This window comes from Sminthopsis crassicaudata, chromosome 3, assembly GCF_048593235.1.
Source record: "Sminthopsis crassicaudata isolate SCR6 chromosome 3, ASM4859323v1, whole genome shotgun sequence".
Taxonomy (NCBI): domain Eukaryota; kingdom Metazoa; phylum Chordata; class Mammalia; order Dasyuromorphia; family Dasyuridae; genus Sminthopsis; species Sminthopsis crassicaudata.
The window spans coordinates 439,801,297-439,821,032 of NC_133619.1; the positions used below are offsets into that span (position 1 = coordinate 439,801,297).

At 34.0% G+C, this 19,736-nt stretch overlaps 1 protein-coding gene across 3 annotated transcripts in view; it reads right to left on the reverse strand.

The window, feature by feature from the left end:
- The window catches only part of RAPGEF4 (Rap guanine nucleotide exchange factor 4), a 336,971-nt gene that overhangs the window by 263,843 nt on the left and 53,392 nt on the right, over positions 1–19,736 (reverse strand). For all 3 annotated transcript variants that reach the window (XM_074303100.1, XM_074303098.1, XM_074303099.1), the window contains exon 4: positions 2,660–2,806. In XM_074303100.1, the coding sequence (XP_074159201.1) occupies positions 2,660–2,806 (147 nt within the window). The remainder of the gene's footprint in view (positions 1–2,659; positions 2,807–19,736) is intronic.

The window sequence follows — 19,736 nt, forward strand, 5'->3', positions numbered from 1 at the left end:
CATACTTGATAAATAGTCATTCAGCCTTTGCTTGAAGACTTCCATTGACAAAGAGCCCATCACCTCCTGAGGCAGCCCTAATGGTTAGAAAATCTTTTCTGGCATCATGCCTGAATTTTCCTTTTGTAAAGTTCTACCCAGTACTCCCGGACTTGCCCTTTGGGGTGAACAGAACACACACACACACACACACACACACACACACACACACAGAGATTTGAATTACTTTGCCCTTTCCCATTCTGATTCATATGTAAGAAGTCATGAAATGTGTTTCATATATGTATATACATATATATTTGTTAGAGGAAGATCCCCTATACAAAAGATCAAATAGAAAAGGGAACCAGATATGCCTGTTTGTAGATGTCATGGCACTGATTTCATGAAGCAGTCCTGGAATATTATAGAAGACTTAGGTAGTTTCAAGTGCTTTTATCTGATTTATTGTAGCATATGTGCTTTCTATATAACTTGCCATTTCAGCTTATGAAAAACTAAAAACCCCAGCTTTTGTTCTAATCTATTTATATCCTTTCTAAATTCCTCCAAATTGATGTTAAGGCCACTCTCGGAGTTATGAATATATGTTTATATAAACATATATTCATAATATATATACATAAATAATGTCTTCCTCATAATGTAGCCTGAAGGGAACCCCAAAATTCAATCTTAACTGATAGGCAAGTAATAAGACATAATTAGAACATATTCATTTTTAAACCAAGAATAATTTAAGAACCCTAATTCTCACCATTTGGCATCTGAATCCTAATAGTCACCAAAAATTCATTCAACAAGGATTCTTTAGCATCTCTTGCAGAGGAGCTGTGATCTGACATTATGTGACTTATTTCTAGCACAGAGATCAGAAATCACAATCCTGGAGTTACACCACCATTTGCACTGAGGGTAAAAGTTAAATGGCACAATTTTGAAAATTCTATCTGAACACAACAGTGACATATGATACATCCCTGAACTTCCACCTAACTTTTCCTAATATGGTTGCTGTCCATTAATATAGTAACTCAGCGGCATTCCTTATATGAGAAAAGGTTTCACAAAGATCTTGAACACAAATATGTAAACAGTATAGATATAAACTTAAATAATAGGTCCAGTACCTATAGAATATCCCAACATTTTTCCCAAAATGATCTTTCAATGTTAAAAAAAAGAGAGAAAAATGTTTTAAAAACTTATAAAAATTATAGTCTTTGGGGATACTAAAATTCACAGCCCTGAGGAGCCTCTAATTAAAAGCCATTTTTAAAAAATGTTCCTACAAACACTGTAATGTTATCAATTTCAATCAGTTGCCACATAGGAAATCATTTCTCCAATTGAACAACTCACAGGTGAGGACCATTTAGGTCTTTAATAGCTTTTACAAATTTGGTTTTTTAAAAGGACATTTAGGTTCACCTTTTAAAATAAGAGATCAAGAAATGGCTTATTTGCCTCTAGTTCAGTCACTTTAATTGACAGAAAACCCACAGTTCATGGTAGCCTATTTTAGTTTTTCCTTCCTAAAACTAAGCTTTTGTCTCTGAACTTTACTGATCAGTTGGGGCTTTGTAATAGTTTCCAAGAGAAGCATTTCAAACAAGTAACCCCACAATTTATACACTACTGCCAAGAATAAAAGGAACAGGTTTCACCACTGAGGTTTTCTAAGGCTTTGTGTGGCCTTTAAAGCAAAGTATCACTTGTTCACCTGCAGGTTTTCTCGGTTAGTGCATTTTGTTTTGCTCTGGGGGATACTATTTGATTACACGAAATTCTTTTTATATCAAGTTTAAAATCTTAACAACACTAGGACAAGTAGTGAAGCCTGCCAGCTCAGTGGGTTAACACTTGAACACACTGAGATGAGGACAAAGGCAAGGACTAACCATGGTTTAAAATCAGAAAGCTGAGAGAACTCCCAAGAGTGAGGGGATGGAAGGATTAGCTGGGCTTTTACAAGGGCTGGCTTTGCTATGACTGCAGATGAGATTAATTTATTACCAATGCAGGCCACAAATGAGTTCAATAACTGGGAGACTTTGGTAAGCAGCAGATAAATGCAAAAACCAGCAGGACCTGTTGTGTCCACTCACTGCTGTGCCACTCTCCATTCTGAAGTTGGCAAGAAACCAGGCATTATTATGGCACAGCCACCTACCATATATTATTATGGAGCACAACAGTCTAGAAAGCATCTAAACAATACATACATTATCTCTTAAGTGTTTCATGTACTTTTTTTAATTAAAAAAGGAATGCCAATATTAAGGTTTAATAGCTAAAAGAAAACTACAGTAAGATTACAAGAACTTTCTCCATAATCTTCCTACTAAAGAACACACCTCTAGAATATGTCTTAGAAGGACTGCTCAAGATATGGGAAAGCAAAGAAAATACTAAGTGGTCATTTGAGATATAATTAGAAGCTATGATAGACTATAGAAAATGAAGCAGATACTTAAAAAAAATTAAGTATATCTGTATCAAAACGGTGTTCACTCCTTCAAAAGAATGTTTGAGAAATAAAATTCCATCTGATTCAAAAAGAACATATTAAGGTTTGATTATAATGTTATTATACACATTACAGCTGTCTTTGTTTTTCTAAAATTACATTAATTGAAAGAAAAGCCTTTGAGTTTACCTCCCATAGTGCTTTAAAGTCTTTCTGTTCAATGCGGAGAAGTTCGCTGCACTCTCTTGTAACAATGGTAGCATGGCGGGGAGTGTTATCCAAAATCGACTCTCCAAATGCTGTTCCAATTCCCAGAGTACAGATTGTCACAGCATCCTATGAATGCAAAAGAAGTAGGTGTTAAGAGAATTTAAATGTGCAGGGCATGTTTGGTTCTCAGTTTTATTATCTCCTATCTGTTTTAAGTAAAGAAAGGGGAGTTCCAGTGAGGAATATCACTTAATCTCTTCTCCCTAACAAATGTATTTGTTTCAGTGATGGGAGGTTGAGGGTAGAGAAGGAATCACAACAATTCAACTGAGGTAAGAAAAATTGTGAAGCACAAATATATGAAACCCCAAGATAGTACCAAAACCTCATTCTAGTCAGTAATTTCAACTTACAAATACACCCACACATAAATACACATATAGCAGCAGCAGCAAGCTTATGTCCAGACTATGACGAGGTACACTTCCTTCCTTTTCCTCTGTATCTCACATATCAGTCAATTCTGCTGTTTATTCACAGCTATAGGCAAAGGCTTATTAGGTGAGTTGATAAAAGTGTTGGTTGAAATTATGGGTTGAAGTAAGATTTTTAGACTACCTCTACTTTTCATTTATTACTAAGCTAAAAGTTAGTGGTCAGCTTTCAGGTGAGAGTCTATCTGTGCTTAGCTGGGCTAGTTCTAATGAGATATGTTGGGAGTTGTCATAAAAATGTTTAAAAGGCAAGCTGTATATAAAAAGCAAACATAGACAAGAGTTCTAAAAAGTCCACAGACTGAACCATCAATCAAAAAAATGAGTAAGTGCCCTAAAAAACTAATGTTTCTCATTACAGAGCTTTCTACATTTACAAAGTGCATTATATACAATATATTAGTTGGATTTCACAATAATCCTTTGAGATAAGTACTACAGATACTACTATATGCATTTTGCAGATTAAGAAACTGAGGTTCAGAGACACTTGCTAATTGTCTTAAATCTTAGAGGTAGGACATGTATTCAGATCCCATCTGACTCTAATCAATTAATTACAGGCATTTATTATGTGTCTACTGAATGCCAATGACTAAGCTAGGCTACAGAATTTAGGATTCATACATTTTTACTCCAGTACAGGGCATTCTACAGTGCCCTTTATGCTAAGTATGATGCTAGGCAACACAAAAATGATTTAAAAAAAAAAAAAAGCAATTACAACATGCTTTCTGAATTCTGAAAGTCTGCAATCCAATTTACTAAAACAAAAGTGTATGCACATAAATTAACTGACAACACTAGAGTAGTATAGAATAAGAACCAAAGTAATTGAATAGGAAGATCCCAAGAGTTTAAACCACAAATGATCAAGAATTAGTATAATGCTATAAATGAACAATAATATTCTGTTTTATATAAGTATAACTTTGTATCAAGGATAAGTTTACATTTACTCACTCTTTCTCACCAAGTTAATCAACTAAATATATGCTTCATTTATTCAAACCTTCAGTTTCCCTTTAGCAGAAAAATGGGAGACAAATCAGAAAACAATTGTTCTGGAAATTAATGTCAAAGAGTATTTAAATGAATGTAAAATGGTCACTATGTTGAATATATCAAGATGTCTAAGGAAAACTAGAAAAGAACATTCAATTGAATTTGCCTATTATTTTAAAAATCAATTTTATTTTATTTTCATTTCCATATTTTCTCTCTCCCTCTCACTACTCCCATTGAGAAAGCAGAAAAAGAAAAAACAAACAAAAACAAAACACTACAAATATGAGTCATGCAAAACAAATTTCTGCATTAGGAAATGCAATAGAAGAAAATGTGCTTCCCTTTACACTCTGAGTCCCTTTGCTCTCTATTTAAAAGAGTATAGTATGTTTCATCATGAGTCCTTTCAAATTGTGGTGGGTCATTGCTTATAGTCTTACTGAATTTGTCTACCTATCAGTGACTAATAATCTTAATGAATGAGAATTGCTCTGTTCTAACGATAAATATGATAAAGAAAATGAAGTACTGAAGAGAAATTAGGAATAGTAGAAGATAATAATGTGTTTCAGAAGTTTGGAAGTGATAAGGAACAAAACAAAAAAAAGGATAATTTCCTTGTCTTTAAAATGGGGATAACAGTTCTTGCATTACCTTCCTTTCATAACTATTGTGGAGAAAATAGTTTGTATATCTAAAAAACACTGCAGAAATAGCAGCTTTTAAAACAACATAGTGATGCAGGTACTTGGAGCATAAACAAATGAATTTGTATGCAATGTTACTTACGAAGTTTGGAAGTAATTCTTTTTGGTTTTAGATAATGCCAATAGCTAAACATTCCGAAGAGCATTATGTAAATATGTAATGACTGAATCACAAAATTAATGTTGCCTTTTGGCCTGGAGATTCCATTCATAGGACACAATCCAAAGGCACCATGAAAAAAGGGAGAAAACACTAGCTATATGAAAATATCAATAGCTATTCTATTTTTACATAGCAAAACTATGTAGAAACAGTCTATATCTAAAAACTAATAAATGGCTGAATAAAGTGCAGTTTAATAATTAACTTAATTATATGATACTATAATAAATAATAAGCATTTGAGGAAATATGGAATAGTAATGCCATATTTTAAGTGATAAGAAAACAAATCAATAGAATCAGAACTGACCATCCACTGACATTTATATTAAACATTTATATATTTATATAAAACATTATATTATATATAAAAAATTGAAAGGGAAACAGAAACAGAAAAAAGAAAGGGAAAAGGAAAGGGAAAAAACAAAATGTAGACAACATGGTAGATCTCAGGACAGACTTAAGAAAAGATACAGAATAATTTATTCTTGCTGAAGTGTTAAAGGTTAAATGTTTGTTGTAAGATTTTATCCCTTATTTTCTATGTTTATTTTTTACCAATGGTGATAAAATTATAATTTTAATAAGTATATATAAAATAATTTTAATTGTTTATAATTTTAAATAATGCCAATAGTTATTCAAAAGTGATCTGAAATAATTTTTTATTCTATCATCTACCTTGTTATGACAAATAACTATGGGACACATGCAAGGGTAATTCTCTATGTTAGAAAACACATTGTTTTGCTTTCATGAATCTAATACATGATAATAGGCAAATGTTATTAAGATCAAGTTAGTAACTCTGTAATCACATTACTAAGACAAATGTTCATAATAGTCCAGATCCCTGAACCATGGAAAATTGCCTCTGCACAGATATTATCATATAAAATTGTGTTCAAGAAAATAAAATCAATAATTTCTACAAAAAGAATTAAAGAGCAGGGAAGAATTGAGGGATGTGTTCAAGGAAACAGAAGTGAACATTTTCATCTTAAAAACTGTCCATAAGAAGAGATCCTAAGACTCTGGGTATTTTGTATTCTCATTCAACTTAGCAAATTTACCTCTTAGCAACTTTTGGCTAAGGATTAAAGATGAATTATGATTTGCTACCACTTATCAAAACCTGTAAAGAACAAAAGGCTTTCCTGTATTTTGCTCTCCTGATCCTCTTACTCTTCTTAAACTCTTCCTGCCTTCTTAAGCATTTGAGATATTTCATTATTTTAAGTGATAAAAATTATTGCTGATAGTCAAAAGAGCTTGTATATCTCTTAGTTATTTTGCTCTTCATTCTTTCCATTCTATCAGTGCCTCTTTATATCCTCTAGAAGGCCTCTTACATTATTCTTTACATAGTACTTGCTCAATAAAAGTTTACTAAATGAATAGATGGAGCAACTAACATAGTAGAGCACCAGACTAGGAGTCAGGAAGATTATCTTCATAAATTCAAATCCTACCTCAGATAATACTAGCTATGTTGACTCTGGGCAAGTCAGTTTAATCCAGTTCGTCTCAATTCCTCATCTATAAAATAAACTAGAGAAGGAAGTGGCGAACCACTCCAATATCTTTGCCAAGAAAATCCTGAAATATGTTCACAGAGTTGAACAAGTTGAAATGACTCAACAACAAGAAAAAATGAATAGATGAATAGATAGATAGATCATAAACATATCATAAGGTGTGATTTTTAGTACATATTTTAAAGTTACATTTAGGATATTCTGCCACTGGGTTGAATCATTCTTTCTAATTCAGTATATATAAATAAAAGGCAAGATAAATGAGATAAGCAACAAAGAAGCCCTCGAGTTAGTCTGCAAAACATCAAACATGCATGTGTGTATTTATAATAAGATATAATAAGTACAGTAAGATATAAGTAAGATTTATAGTAAGATATAGTAAGATGAGAATTCTGATATATGTTCTGAAAACTTGCATGTATTTTTAATGAATGTTCCTCCCTCTTCCTTGGATTTTCCATTGCTTAATATAGCTTTCTCATTTATTTCAAGTTTGCACATATCCTAGAAATCTCACTTTGTTAAGAAAAATTCAATTTCTTAATAACGTCAAAACATGCATATTAACAATAACTTCAGAGTCTCATGCACATCAAAAAATGTTTATAGCTGCATTTTTCTGTAGATGCATTGAACTGGGAACAAACTAAGGATCATCAATTTGGGAACATTCAAACAAATTATAGTAAATTTTTATAAGGGAATTTACTGTGCTATGCAAGCATAAGATGACTAATGCAAAGATCAAGAAAGCAATACACATAAAGACCACAAGCTGATGCATGTATGACACATTTTAAAATGTATTTGGGACAGCTAGGTGGTACAATGGATAGAGCACCAACCCTGAAGTCAGGAGGACTTGAGTTCAAATCTGGTCTCTTAAGCTTAGGCTTGATTAATAAATCAAGCCCTGATTAGGGCATTTACCAATTTCCAAAGTATAAATGCTGACACTGAAAATTTAACAATCACTCTCATGAGTAAGTTTGAGCTGATTTGAATACAGCCCTACTCCCAACTCTTTATATCATATTTAGCCCTTATTTTTCCCATCTACTAAGCCAACCATTCATTTTTTCTCTCATCCTGAAAACATATATTTTCTAACATTTACCCAACTTCTTTTTGTGCTCATTGGTTGGAGTACTTCTTCCCAGAAGCCCTTGCATTATCCCACGCCCATTCTCTGGGAGGATAAAAGAGGACACCACTCCAGAGATAGAAGAAGTCTCTGCATTACATCAGGCCTGATGGGGCTCTCTGCAGGAAGGGAAGTCACTTCTCTGGACAAGAGTTAACAGCAACTGCCTGGAGACAACGGTTCACTACAGGAAGAAGAATCTGTCTAAGAGATTTGAGTAGACACAGCAGATCTCTTCCCAGAGAGCGATCTGGCCGCTTCTGGAGACGACAGCTCGCTACAGAATATTTAGAATAAATATCTTTATCCCAGGAGAAAAGGGATGGAGAGAGAGAGAGAGAGAGAGAGAGAGAGAGAGAGAGAGAGAGACAGAGAGACAGAGAGAGACAGAGAGAGACAGAGAGAGACAGAGACAGAGACAGAGACAGAGAGACAGAGACAGAGACAGAAAGACAGAGACAGAGAAAGAGACAGAGAGAGACAGAGACAGAGACAGAGACAAAGAGTGATAGAAGAGGGGAAGGCACAGAAGGAAAGAGGGAAGGTAGGAGGGAGGGAGGGAGGAAAGAAAAGAAACAGATACATAGACATTTGTATTGCCATATATTTAAGTGTACAGATAGTGAGATTTGGTATGGAAAATGTTGGTCAAAGCATGTATAAATAGATGGTTATGATTTGAAATATATATTGCTATAGATAGATAAATAGATAGACAAGTAAATGAGAAAATGAATGAAGCAGAATATATGAAATGTTAGATACAGTGTTAAAAGTGAAAAAAAAAAGAATCTCAGATTCAAAGAGTTCATATTCTAACAGGAAGATACAATGCATAGAGTCAAGTAGTGACAAGGGAAGGATAAAGTCACAGAAGATGGCCTTTCCAGAAGCCCTGAATTGATTATGTTTCTCAGAACAGAAAGTGGAAAAGAAGGCGAAAGGAAGACGAGAATATCCATGGTAGCATGGCAGGAAGAAGACGGATTTGAGTGACTAGTCCTATTGAAATGTAGTAAACTCTTACTAATCAGCAGGGATGTGCGTGGACTTTCTTAATGTTTACGATAAAAGTGCGTGGAATAGGCACATGAAAGATTAGGAAAGGTGGGAAGGATGAGCTATATGCAAATAATAGGTAGCTACTTGTTTGATTACATAAGGACATCCAAAAGAACTTTAACCATAGTATGTATGTTTGTGCAAACACAGAGAGAGAATAGTACTTCACAATAGTTTATTATGATAGTTTTAAATATACTACATATACATCAAAACAATTGTATGCAATAAAAGCTTGTTATATGATAGTCTATATGATGGAGGATGGTCTACCTTCTGACACTATAAATTATGGATGATATCAACATTAATTAATGTCTATGCTATTTAGAGTAGTTTTGCTTATTATGAAGATAATATCTTAATATTTTTAATTTGAAAAAATTTGTAAGAATTTACCAAATTCTTTTTAGTTTCAAACATTTCTTCATATCTTTCTTTTATTCCAAGTACAATCACATCTATATAATTTATATATAATTTATGGACTTTAGGGATCTTTCCTATGTGAATTTGTATCTTCTTTGTTAATAACTCTAACACAAGATATACATCAGTTCCTATCTCCTCATGCTTTTTTGGTACTCTTCATATTTATTGTCTTAATATTCTATTATGCTTATATACTCCAATCAATAGGTATCTATCTTTGTCCAATTCTTTGCTACTAAAAAGTGTTGCTGTAAAGATTTTGTTGTATATGGTGCCTTTCTTTTTTATTACTGGGATACATGCTTAACAGTTGAATCTCTGCATCCAAGTGTATGGTCATTTTAGTCACTTTTAGTCACAAAGCACAATTCTAAGTTACTTTCTAGAATGGGTGGAACAATGAACAGTTCTAAAAACCAGGCTAAAGGGCAGAAGGCCCCTTTGAAATCACTAAGCTGAGCAGTTTTTCTTTAGGAGACAAAAAACTAATGCACAGAAAGGAAACATAAATGGCCTAATATATCAAAGGTATTAAGTAGCTAAGCCAGAAGTGGGTTCACATTCTCTTATTCTAAATCCAGTGCTCTTTGGTAGGCATTAGACCTGGCTTACAGAGATAACATGAGTAGATAGTGTCCAAAGTGGCAGCACTGTGACACATTTTAGGGAATAAAAACAAATATTCTAAGCCCTTCCTATAAATATATATATATATATATATATATATATATATATATATATATATATATATATGTACACACACACACACACACATACATATGTATGTGTATTTGCAAATATCTGTGTACGTGTATACAAATAGACACACTAAAGGATATATGTGTATGTGTATATACACAAAGGATATATATCACTAAATGATAATAATTATAATTTCTGATATACTTTATTATAATTTCTATTTTGTGGCCAATTCCAAATTGCTCCTATCACTTTAAGTTTTTTTAATATCCTGCTCTAATAGTCAGATGGTCTGCAGAACACTCAAAGCCTCCAGGCTTACTAGTCAGAGAAGTCCTTGTTAGTGAAGCCCGATATGAAACAAAGAATTCTTTTTGGTCCTTGCTGGATTTCAAACCATGACTCTTTAATTTATCTGTACTGCTATCATTACCATTGTAAAACTGAGTTTTCCGGGACTACTCTCTCCTATCTAGAGTGATTGATTTGTTTTGCTTTACCCATATAAATGGCAGCTCTTACCTGGCTGGAATGACTTCACCTCCCAGGCCAAAGCATCAGCCTGGCTAAATTCCAAAAGGCTCACACCAGGAGGTTGACTCCAGAAAGACTTAACATTTGTAGATGGAAGGACTGTGACTAGCAAAGGTAGAGAATATTCACATAAAAAAATTTTTTGAAATGGTATACAAAGTCAGCTTCTGTTTTAAAATGGAGTGGTGCTGGGTGGGCAAAAGTAATATGTTATTTTAAAAGATTGAATCTAAGCAAAGAACTACACCTCTAATATTGCATTTCAAACACATACATAACTGTCATTTGAAATTTCAACTTTCCAAAACCACTGAGATGTTATCAAGGTGAGATAAACTTAATTAATAATAATAATAATAATAATAATGAAAAAGGACCTTTGAGAATTTACATATAACTTGGTAGGCAAAATTTTTAAAATATATTCTTCTATGACTTCCAGTCAACAAGCTATCATTTAATCAGTAACAAATATTTTTATTCATAAACTTACCTTGAAATGACTGTCTTGAATAAAGATAACCTTCTCCAATTGAAAATTCATAACTTTGCATACATGTTAGAATAACTTCAAATATTTTATTAGTCCTTTAATTATTTTATATGGGGGAACTCATTTTATTCTTTAAATTTTAGTCCCCTGGACAACATTTTCTATTCAGTTTGATAGATTCTGGCTTCCCTGCACTATTTCAAATGTATCATTCAAATTTATTGAGTACTCCTGAGTCTTTTAAAAATAATACAATTTAATGCAGCCTGGTGTCAGAGCTTGTCAAATAAACTTGATTCCATTTATTGTCAAGAGGAAAAAACTATTTACTATCAAAGTCAGGTAAGACACATTCAAGTTAAAGGCTTTTCAACAAACAAACAATAAAGAACCTTCTGCTATTTTTCAAATGTTTCTGGAATCTGCAAAGTTATGCAAGTCATTAAGTAGGAAAAAGTTTAATAGGATAATTTGAGACACTTTGATTTAGGCTGATACTCTATACTTATAAGGAACCATGGCTAAATCTTAACTTTTTTATTACTAGATTCCATGACAATAGAAACAACAAATATAACCTGCTGTATTTTATAAAACATTTCAGTACTTTATTGAATTTTGCAGGTGTGGGCATTCATTCCACCAGTGAAGATTTCAGCCCATCCACACCTTTTCATGTTGTTGTCTAACTCTTGTCTATGTTATCCTGAAAATCCTTCATAGAATAGCTATCCTGAACCTTGCATACCCTTTGTATGTGTCTATATGTCTGTATGTGTATTTCAAGAAAATCAATGCAATCCTAATACTGTCTTTTTGTTTGTTCTCACTCCATCTTTCCTATTTCTTTTCTAGGCGCATATGTAACTTATAGCACATCTGTCATTGATAATATGTTCCAACCTACTTTTACCTACTACTATACATTGCTTTTTGGGGAGACAAAAAAAATGATGATTCTTCTGAATTTGAAATATTCTATGATTAAGATCATATAGCATTACAAGGAAATTATGTACATGCATTCATCAAATGACTTTTCATTGTTTACTATATGAACTCACTATTATTAAAAAATTGATAAAAGACCCAAGTTAAATAGTACTTGCTCTCTAGGAAGTTACATCCTATTGTTTATAAATATAGGCTTTGATGGTAGGGAGCATCTTAGAATTACCAAAAGCACTGTGTATTTCCCAAACACATCCTAGTCCATTCTCTTCCTAATGCATTCTAAATTGAAGTAATTATCCATATATAATTCCTGTCCAAGATGTATGTACTCATGCAGTAACTTAATGGGCATCAAAATGACAAATTGCAATCTATTATCCAACTGTATGCCATCATCATTATCATAACAATAACAATAATAGCAAGCATTTATATGGTGCTTTAGCATTGTATATGTTATTTCATTTGATCCTTGCAACAATCCTATGAGGCATTCATTATTCCCTCTACTTTACAGGTGAGGAAACTGAGACTGGGAAAAGTTAAATGACTTGTCCAGGCAGTATTTGAGTTTGAGGCAGTATTTGAATTCAGATCTTTCTGACTCCTTCCAGCACTCTTGCCCCTACACCCCGTGTTGACATTTATGCAATATAGGCAATACATGTTCTTTATCGCTTTAGTTTTTACCTCTTTCCTTTATTTACTTGGAACACTAATTATCTCATTGAAGTGGATCTCATTGAAAAGGCTGAGTGGATTCAGTGTAGGATTCAGTGTAATTGAGAGGATATCAGCCACAAACGGGAGCATCAGGAAAAACTTATCATTTACAGGGAACTTTTTCTTCCCTTGACTTGTGCACAGGATACGCTTTATGCCAGTTGAGGCAATGTTCTGTATTTAATGCATGACTAAGTGGTACTGATAAGGAAATCCCTCAAAAATGTGATCCAGAATGGTGTCCATCAAGAAATCTTGAAGAAGCTTAGCTTATGTCTAGGGGATTCCTTGAGGGAGCAGAGCCTTTAAGGTTGTTTTGTTCTCCAAGTCAAATTGAGTTGAGTGAGTTAATAATAAATACTACAACAAAAGTGGCACAGTCTTGTATCTATTACTTCTCTTCAACATCTACAGGAATATGAAGAATGAATCTATTGTAGAAATTTTCTGAGAAAGCTATCTATTCTAACATTTTCATGATGTATATTATATATTATTTGTAAAACATTCCCCAAAATATTTTCTGCAGATGAGATGGCAAAAAAGTATATGGGGAGAAAAATCAACTATCATATTCATTGACTTCTTTCACAGTTTAAATATAAGGAAATACATTTACAACTATAAACCATATTGATTATCCTACCACAAATTAAGCATCCTAGTAGAGTTCTTTTACTGAAAATAATAAGGGAGGGGGGAAAGGAGGAGGAATATAAGAAAAAGGGGAGGGAGAAAAGGAGAGAAAGGAGAGGAGAGGGAGAGATAAAAGGGGGGAGGAAAGAGAGGTAGAAGTGGACAGGGGAAAAGGAAGTTAAACAGAGAACAAAGGAGAAAGGGAGGTGTGTATCTATGCTATATAAGAAATAGCCTAGTATCCACATATACTTTACTGATAACACTTTTAGAGATATAGTCTTTGTGTAAGAGAGAAGAGGACTACATGCTTTACTGAGGAGCTAAAATTGGTAAACAAGTTTCCTATATTTCACCAAAATATATCTGGTATTGATTTTGTGCTTATTATAACTAAGCAATTTTCTAAAATATTCAAAGTTAGAATTCCAAATGTCTGAAAGATTTTCCTCTTTTTGACATTCTAGTACTACCCCCCTGTGGTAAAATAGCAGCTTTGCAGTCACAGTCATAGATTCCATAAAGTTTCAAATTGAAATAAGGCCTTTGATAATAACTAAGGAAGATAAGGAGATAAGGAAATTAAATCCAGGAGAGTTGAATTATCTTGTCCAAAATCAAACGTAAGTGGCATAAATGACAAGTTTTTTGATTCCATATCTTGTTCTTTCCGCCAGATTCCCATGATTACCTTTATTTTGTATTTTTCAGGCTATTATTTATCATATTAGATTATTAGTACTCCAAATAGATATTTAAGAACCCAAACTGTAAATACTTTAATGGAACATACTACTATTTTTCTTTTTTAGGATTAAACTCTATTAGGTAGATTCTATCTTGGTTTGGCTTTCAGCCCTTTGCACCCCTTCGCTTTCAGCTAACCTCTTCATAATACTGATTTCAAAGCCTTATTGCTATATATCTAAGCCACTTACTGTTACCATGACACCTCCCTTCTTCCATTACCATTCTTTCCTTCCCCATAAGATTTGCCAATATTTCCAAAGGGGAGGGTAATATAACCAAAGCCATATCCTTCTTTAATATTCTCCTTGGCTATGATACAGTCAGGACATATCTTCCCTTTTATATAGGTACTTTTTTGAAATCACATAAATACCTTTGAGGAGTTCTCAGATATGTGAGAAAAGGGAAGACAATTTTCTATAAACATCTGGATGGTCCTGTCATCTACTGTGACATCTGCAACCTCATAAGTCTAATACTAATCAAGTGAATACTTGATTCCTTAAAACAATGCAGAGAAAAAGCATGCATGCATGTAGGCAGGCAAAAAGATACAAGAATTATGAATATATATATATATATGTATATACATATATGTAAATCATTCATATCAATTTATTTTTACTAAAAATTTTGACATACTGGTTGTATTCCCACTGAAATTTAAGGAAGAAAAAAATTTTAATTAAAAATTTTTCTTAAAAAGACATTTAATGAAGAACTGAGATTGCATTTTTGTTATTATATAAAAATAAGGGAAAAGTAAAATTAAAGTGTTTCAAGGAAGAATGTGTCCTAGTGGGAATATAGCAAGTATCCTTCCACATCTGTCCTGAGAATGATATGTTATACTTCCTGAAGGAAATAGAGAAGTAAAATTTCAATTTGAAATTTTTCCATGTGGAAATTAAATGAGCTAATTCTAAAATGAGGTTGCCAAAGTCTTGGTTTCCTAATTTAGGGACCATGAACTTGTTTTTTATTTAAAAAACTATTTCAACATTATTGATGTCCTTTATAATTTTGGTTTTATACATCTAAAACATTATTCTGAGATGATCATTAGCTTCATAAGTCTTCCAATAGGATCCATGATATAAGAAAGATTAAGAATTCCTGCCCTGGAGTAAGATAAGAAAACTATTTCATAGAGGCTAAGAAAAGTGGTAAAGTGAAAGCAAATCAAAGAATTGGAGAATTACAAAGAACATGGACAATCCTAGAAGATCTATTGCAGGGACTGAAAGTATATTTTGTGCCTAGGAGAGAAGAAAAACTGAGTCTGGGCATTTCTTAAATCTTACTTCAAGGAACACTGATGCCTCAGCTTCTAGGGAGCTCCAAGAAGAGATCTGAGGCCTGATGCTGGCTCAGAGACAATGATTTTATTTCCTCATCAACTAGAAAAGCTTATGTACATCAGTACCAGCTGGGCTGTTTATTTTGTGTCTTTCTTCAAGTCACTTCGGTCTCTTGGAGCCTTAGTTTTCTTATCTGAAAAATGAGGGGATTGCACTAGATCTCTAAGGAATCTCCCAAAATGAATTCACTTGCTTCCTAAAAACAAGGTGGGAAGGTGATGGAAAGCAAGGGTAACACTGACAAGATCAATAGAGTGACCCAAAAGTCCATGTTACAGAAGGTAATGGCCTGTATGAAAAGGAAAGGCCTATGAAGCATGGAGGGCTTGGAAGAGACTCCCCTCCAATCTCATTACTACCCCATGCCTTATCCAGAAGTATCCTCATGATATTTCCCCAGCTTCCATCCTATCTCTTCACTGTCCACTCTTTCCAAAGCCCCATCCCCAACAGAAATCTCAGCTGGGCCCAATTCCCATGAAGTCTGTGTTTAGTTTTATATTTTATTCTTAAAATCAATGAATCTTCCTTCTGTACTTTGTATATCCAAATATCTTCTATTGACAGCTGCATGTAATTTTGTCTTTCTCTATAAATTCTAAGTAAAAAGAAGGAAAGATGATGGGATGGGAAAGCTGAGAAAGAAATCATTCACTCCCATTTTCAGTTATTGGTAGTAAAAACACTTATGAACATTGCAAAGGGGGTGTTTTCTGCAGGGACAGGAAGATAAGGGATACACTATAAATAAGCTTTGTCCTACAGTGTTCCTTAAAGGAGATAAGTCCAAAGAGGAAACAATAGATAGTAGAAGTGGAAGGGAAGCAGACTAGCCAATCCTTTGGACTAGGGAGAGGAAGAAAAAGTTTGGAAGGATGGAGAAGGATGGCTAGGATTTTTGTAGAGACAAAGATCTCCAGTTATTTATACTAGAAGGAAGAACTAAAATATCAGAAAGTCTTATCCTAGGGACCTTGTCACTCCCAATCCCCTTCTCCTACTTTCCTTAGTTCCTATCAAGGCATTAAACTTCCTTATGTCTTGCTTCTATCTTCTGTAAAAGGGGTCCAAAACACTTCCCAATCTAAATCCCATGAGCTTATACTCCTTACCTACCGCTAATAAATGTTTAACAATCATCTCTATAAATTAAGCCTTAATATGTAGTTTTTGCCAATTTCTAAAATGTAAACATACTGAAAATTTAACAATTGGCTCTTGAAAGTCATTTGACCTGGGCTCCCCCAAATCCTGTATCTCCCCATATCTATTCCTACTCTGTTGCCATGCCCACCCTCCCAAACTCCCAAAGATTCTGCCTAGGTCACAGAAGTAGTTAGAAATTATGGGAATCATTTTCCTTCTATCCAGCTAAATGTTTTCTTGGTGACCCATATTGGCATTCTGAATGCATTTTCCAAGAAATAAAAATACTATCCCATGTAGTAATTAAGTTCTAATATAAAAAATTTTCAATATTATCATATTTTTGATGGATTACAGATTACATGAATTTTTTGGATTATCCTATAAAACAAGCAACCATAAGCAATAGGTTCTTTGGAGAATTATATTATTATGAGCTTTAAACTGCCAGCTTATTCTAAATGAGTTCTTAAAAATACAGTACCTTCCTAAGTTGAGGACTGTCTATACTAGAAATAGTATTCTCCAAATATTTTCCAAGAATATATTAAGGAAAACAACTTACTCTTTTAAAAAAGCAGTAAAAAATAGTCAAAATTCAGGATTGGACTAGCTGCTGAGAGCAGGAAAAGAACATTTTTAGAAACTTTTTCCAAGAAAAGGGCATCTTTCTTCTAGTTCCACTTAATAATCCTCTCATATCCAGACTCCTTCTGCTAGGACTAGAGAGAATGAGATAAGTGAGGGAAAGGGTAGGGATCCTCATTGACACTCATTGAGTACTGTCCAAAATTTGGAATTTGAGGAAGCCAAAGAAGCCAGAGAGAGCATTTGACTTTGCATTTGAGCCAAAAGTTAGCCTTGGAAGATATAAAGAGTCAGGGCTGTGCCAAGAACTCAGCCCTAATAGCTTTGGCCACTGTTTCTCAACCTAACTTGTCTTGAAATGCTAATGCCGCAAATCAACATGTTGAAGTATGCTGCAATAAATCAGCAGGCTAGAAGGCTACCTCATACAGAATCACAGGATTTTGATCAGAAAGAACAAGAAACCCCATCTACAATATTGCCAATAAATGGTCAGTAACACAGCTGTTGCTTTAAAAATCTGCCTTGTGATGGGGATCTCAATACTTAACATTCTAGTCGATGGTAGTTCTACCTGGTAGAAAATTATTTATGTTAAATGTTCGAAGCTTCCAATCACTGGTGCTAGTTTTGCCTTGTGACCCAAATTGTTGTTTTTCAGTAATGTCCAACCCTTTATGACCATGTGGACTATAACTCTCCATTGCTAACCATGGAGTTGTCTTGACAAAGATACTAGAGAGACTTACCATTTCCTTCTCCAATGGATTAAGGCAAACTGAGATTAAATGACTTGCCCAGGATCACACAGCTAGTAAATATCTGAGGCCAGATCTGAACTCAGGCTTTCCTGACTCCAGGCCCAGTGCTGTATCCACTGAGTCACTTAGTTGTGTCTAGACCCCAGTGAAACAAGTCTAATTAATCCCTCTTCCATATGACTGCCTTCCCAATATTTGAAAGCCATTGTAAATCTCTGCTCCCTACTCTTCACCCCCAAGACTTTTTCAGGTTAAACACTTTGAGTTCCTTGATATGGTTGATCACTCAGCATCCTGGTTCTCTTTTCTGGAGGCTCTTCAACTTGTCTGTTTCCTAAATTATGATATATAGAACTGAGCACAATACTTCAGCTGTGGGCAAATTATAATAGCAGGATACAATGAAACTGTTATGTCTTTTATTCTGCATTCTATTATCTCTTAAAGAAGGCCAAGATTGCATTGACTTTTTTGGTTGACAAATAAAATGGCTGAATTTGCATTTCATTAAAACTATTAAGATCTTTCCTACCTGAACCATCTGGCCATGGCCATGAATTATCCATCTTGTAACTTATGAGATAGTTCTTGAATCTAAATACAGAATTAATGTTTATCGCCAATAAGTTTGATCTTATTTTATCCAACCCATTGTTCTAGCTCATCAAGACCAGTATGGATCCTAGCTATATAGTACAAAGGGTCAGCTATCCCCTCCAACTTTGAGATCCTTTGCAAATAAAGCATTTGTTTTTATCTTTCATCCAATGCACAAGTGCAAGTGTTGAATGGTAAAATAGCTCCCTCTGCTGGCCCTCTTCTGTTTCTGAATTTAATAGTACAGCCACAAATTGAACAGCCCCACTAATACAAACAACAATTACAAAAAACCAGGCCTAGACATCACCATGATTCTATAGTCTGCAAGTTTGGGACCGGAGTTCCCTCTTCTTTATGGTTCCCCTCTCTTTTAGGTACTCAGTTATCCTAGTCAAAGTTTCAAAGTCAAAACTTGTTTTCAAAAGATATTCTGATGACTCCCACTATTTCAACTTTAAATCTCCTCTCAAGTTTTATAATGAAAGCATTTCTGGAACCTGAGTGAAGGCAGGGGAGAATAGTATCCTCTCCAGCTGAACGTCAATAAAAAAATCTAACAAGGCTAAGGGATCATAGGCTCAAAAATGTACAACTCAAAGGCCATCTAATCCAAATCCAAATATTGAGATGAGGAAACTGAGACCCAAAGAAGTTAAATATATATTCTAAGTTATATATTATTTACATAATATATAAATGAATTAACGAATACATATAATATATGTAGGAATAAATTAACCAACAAAAATATATTAAGTAGGTGCTATGTTCAAAGCACTTTACTAAGTGCTAGAGATGCAAATAGGAAAATAAGGGAGTCCTTGATTTCAAGAAGATCATATTCTAAGGGGGCAGACAATATATATAAGTTTCAGCTTCCAAGTCAGATGGAAAAGTGTTATTGAAATAGAGAAAAGTAATAAGTGTTAGAGGCGAAATCTGAACCCAGAGCATCTCTCCAAACCCAATGCCCTTCTCACTTAAAATATACACCTACTCTGCTAAGAATCTATAGCATTAGGACAAGTTGGGCAATACTATATTCTTGCCTTATACACGAAATTGGTTAGTAATGGTGCTGCTTCCCAAGTCCCCTAAAACCATACTACTTCTTTAAGTCTGGAAGTGTTATATCCTCACTAGTCTTTGATGAAATTAGCCCTCTGGAGGAAGGCCCTGACCTATACTTCTACCCTAGCATATGTGGAGCCCAGTCCATGGAAGATGGATTATTATTTCAAAGATCTATTCCTA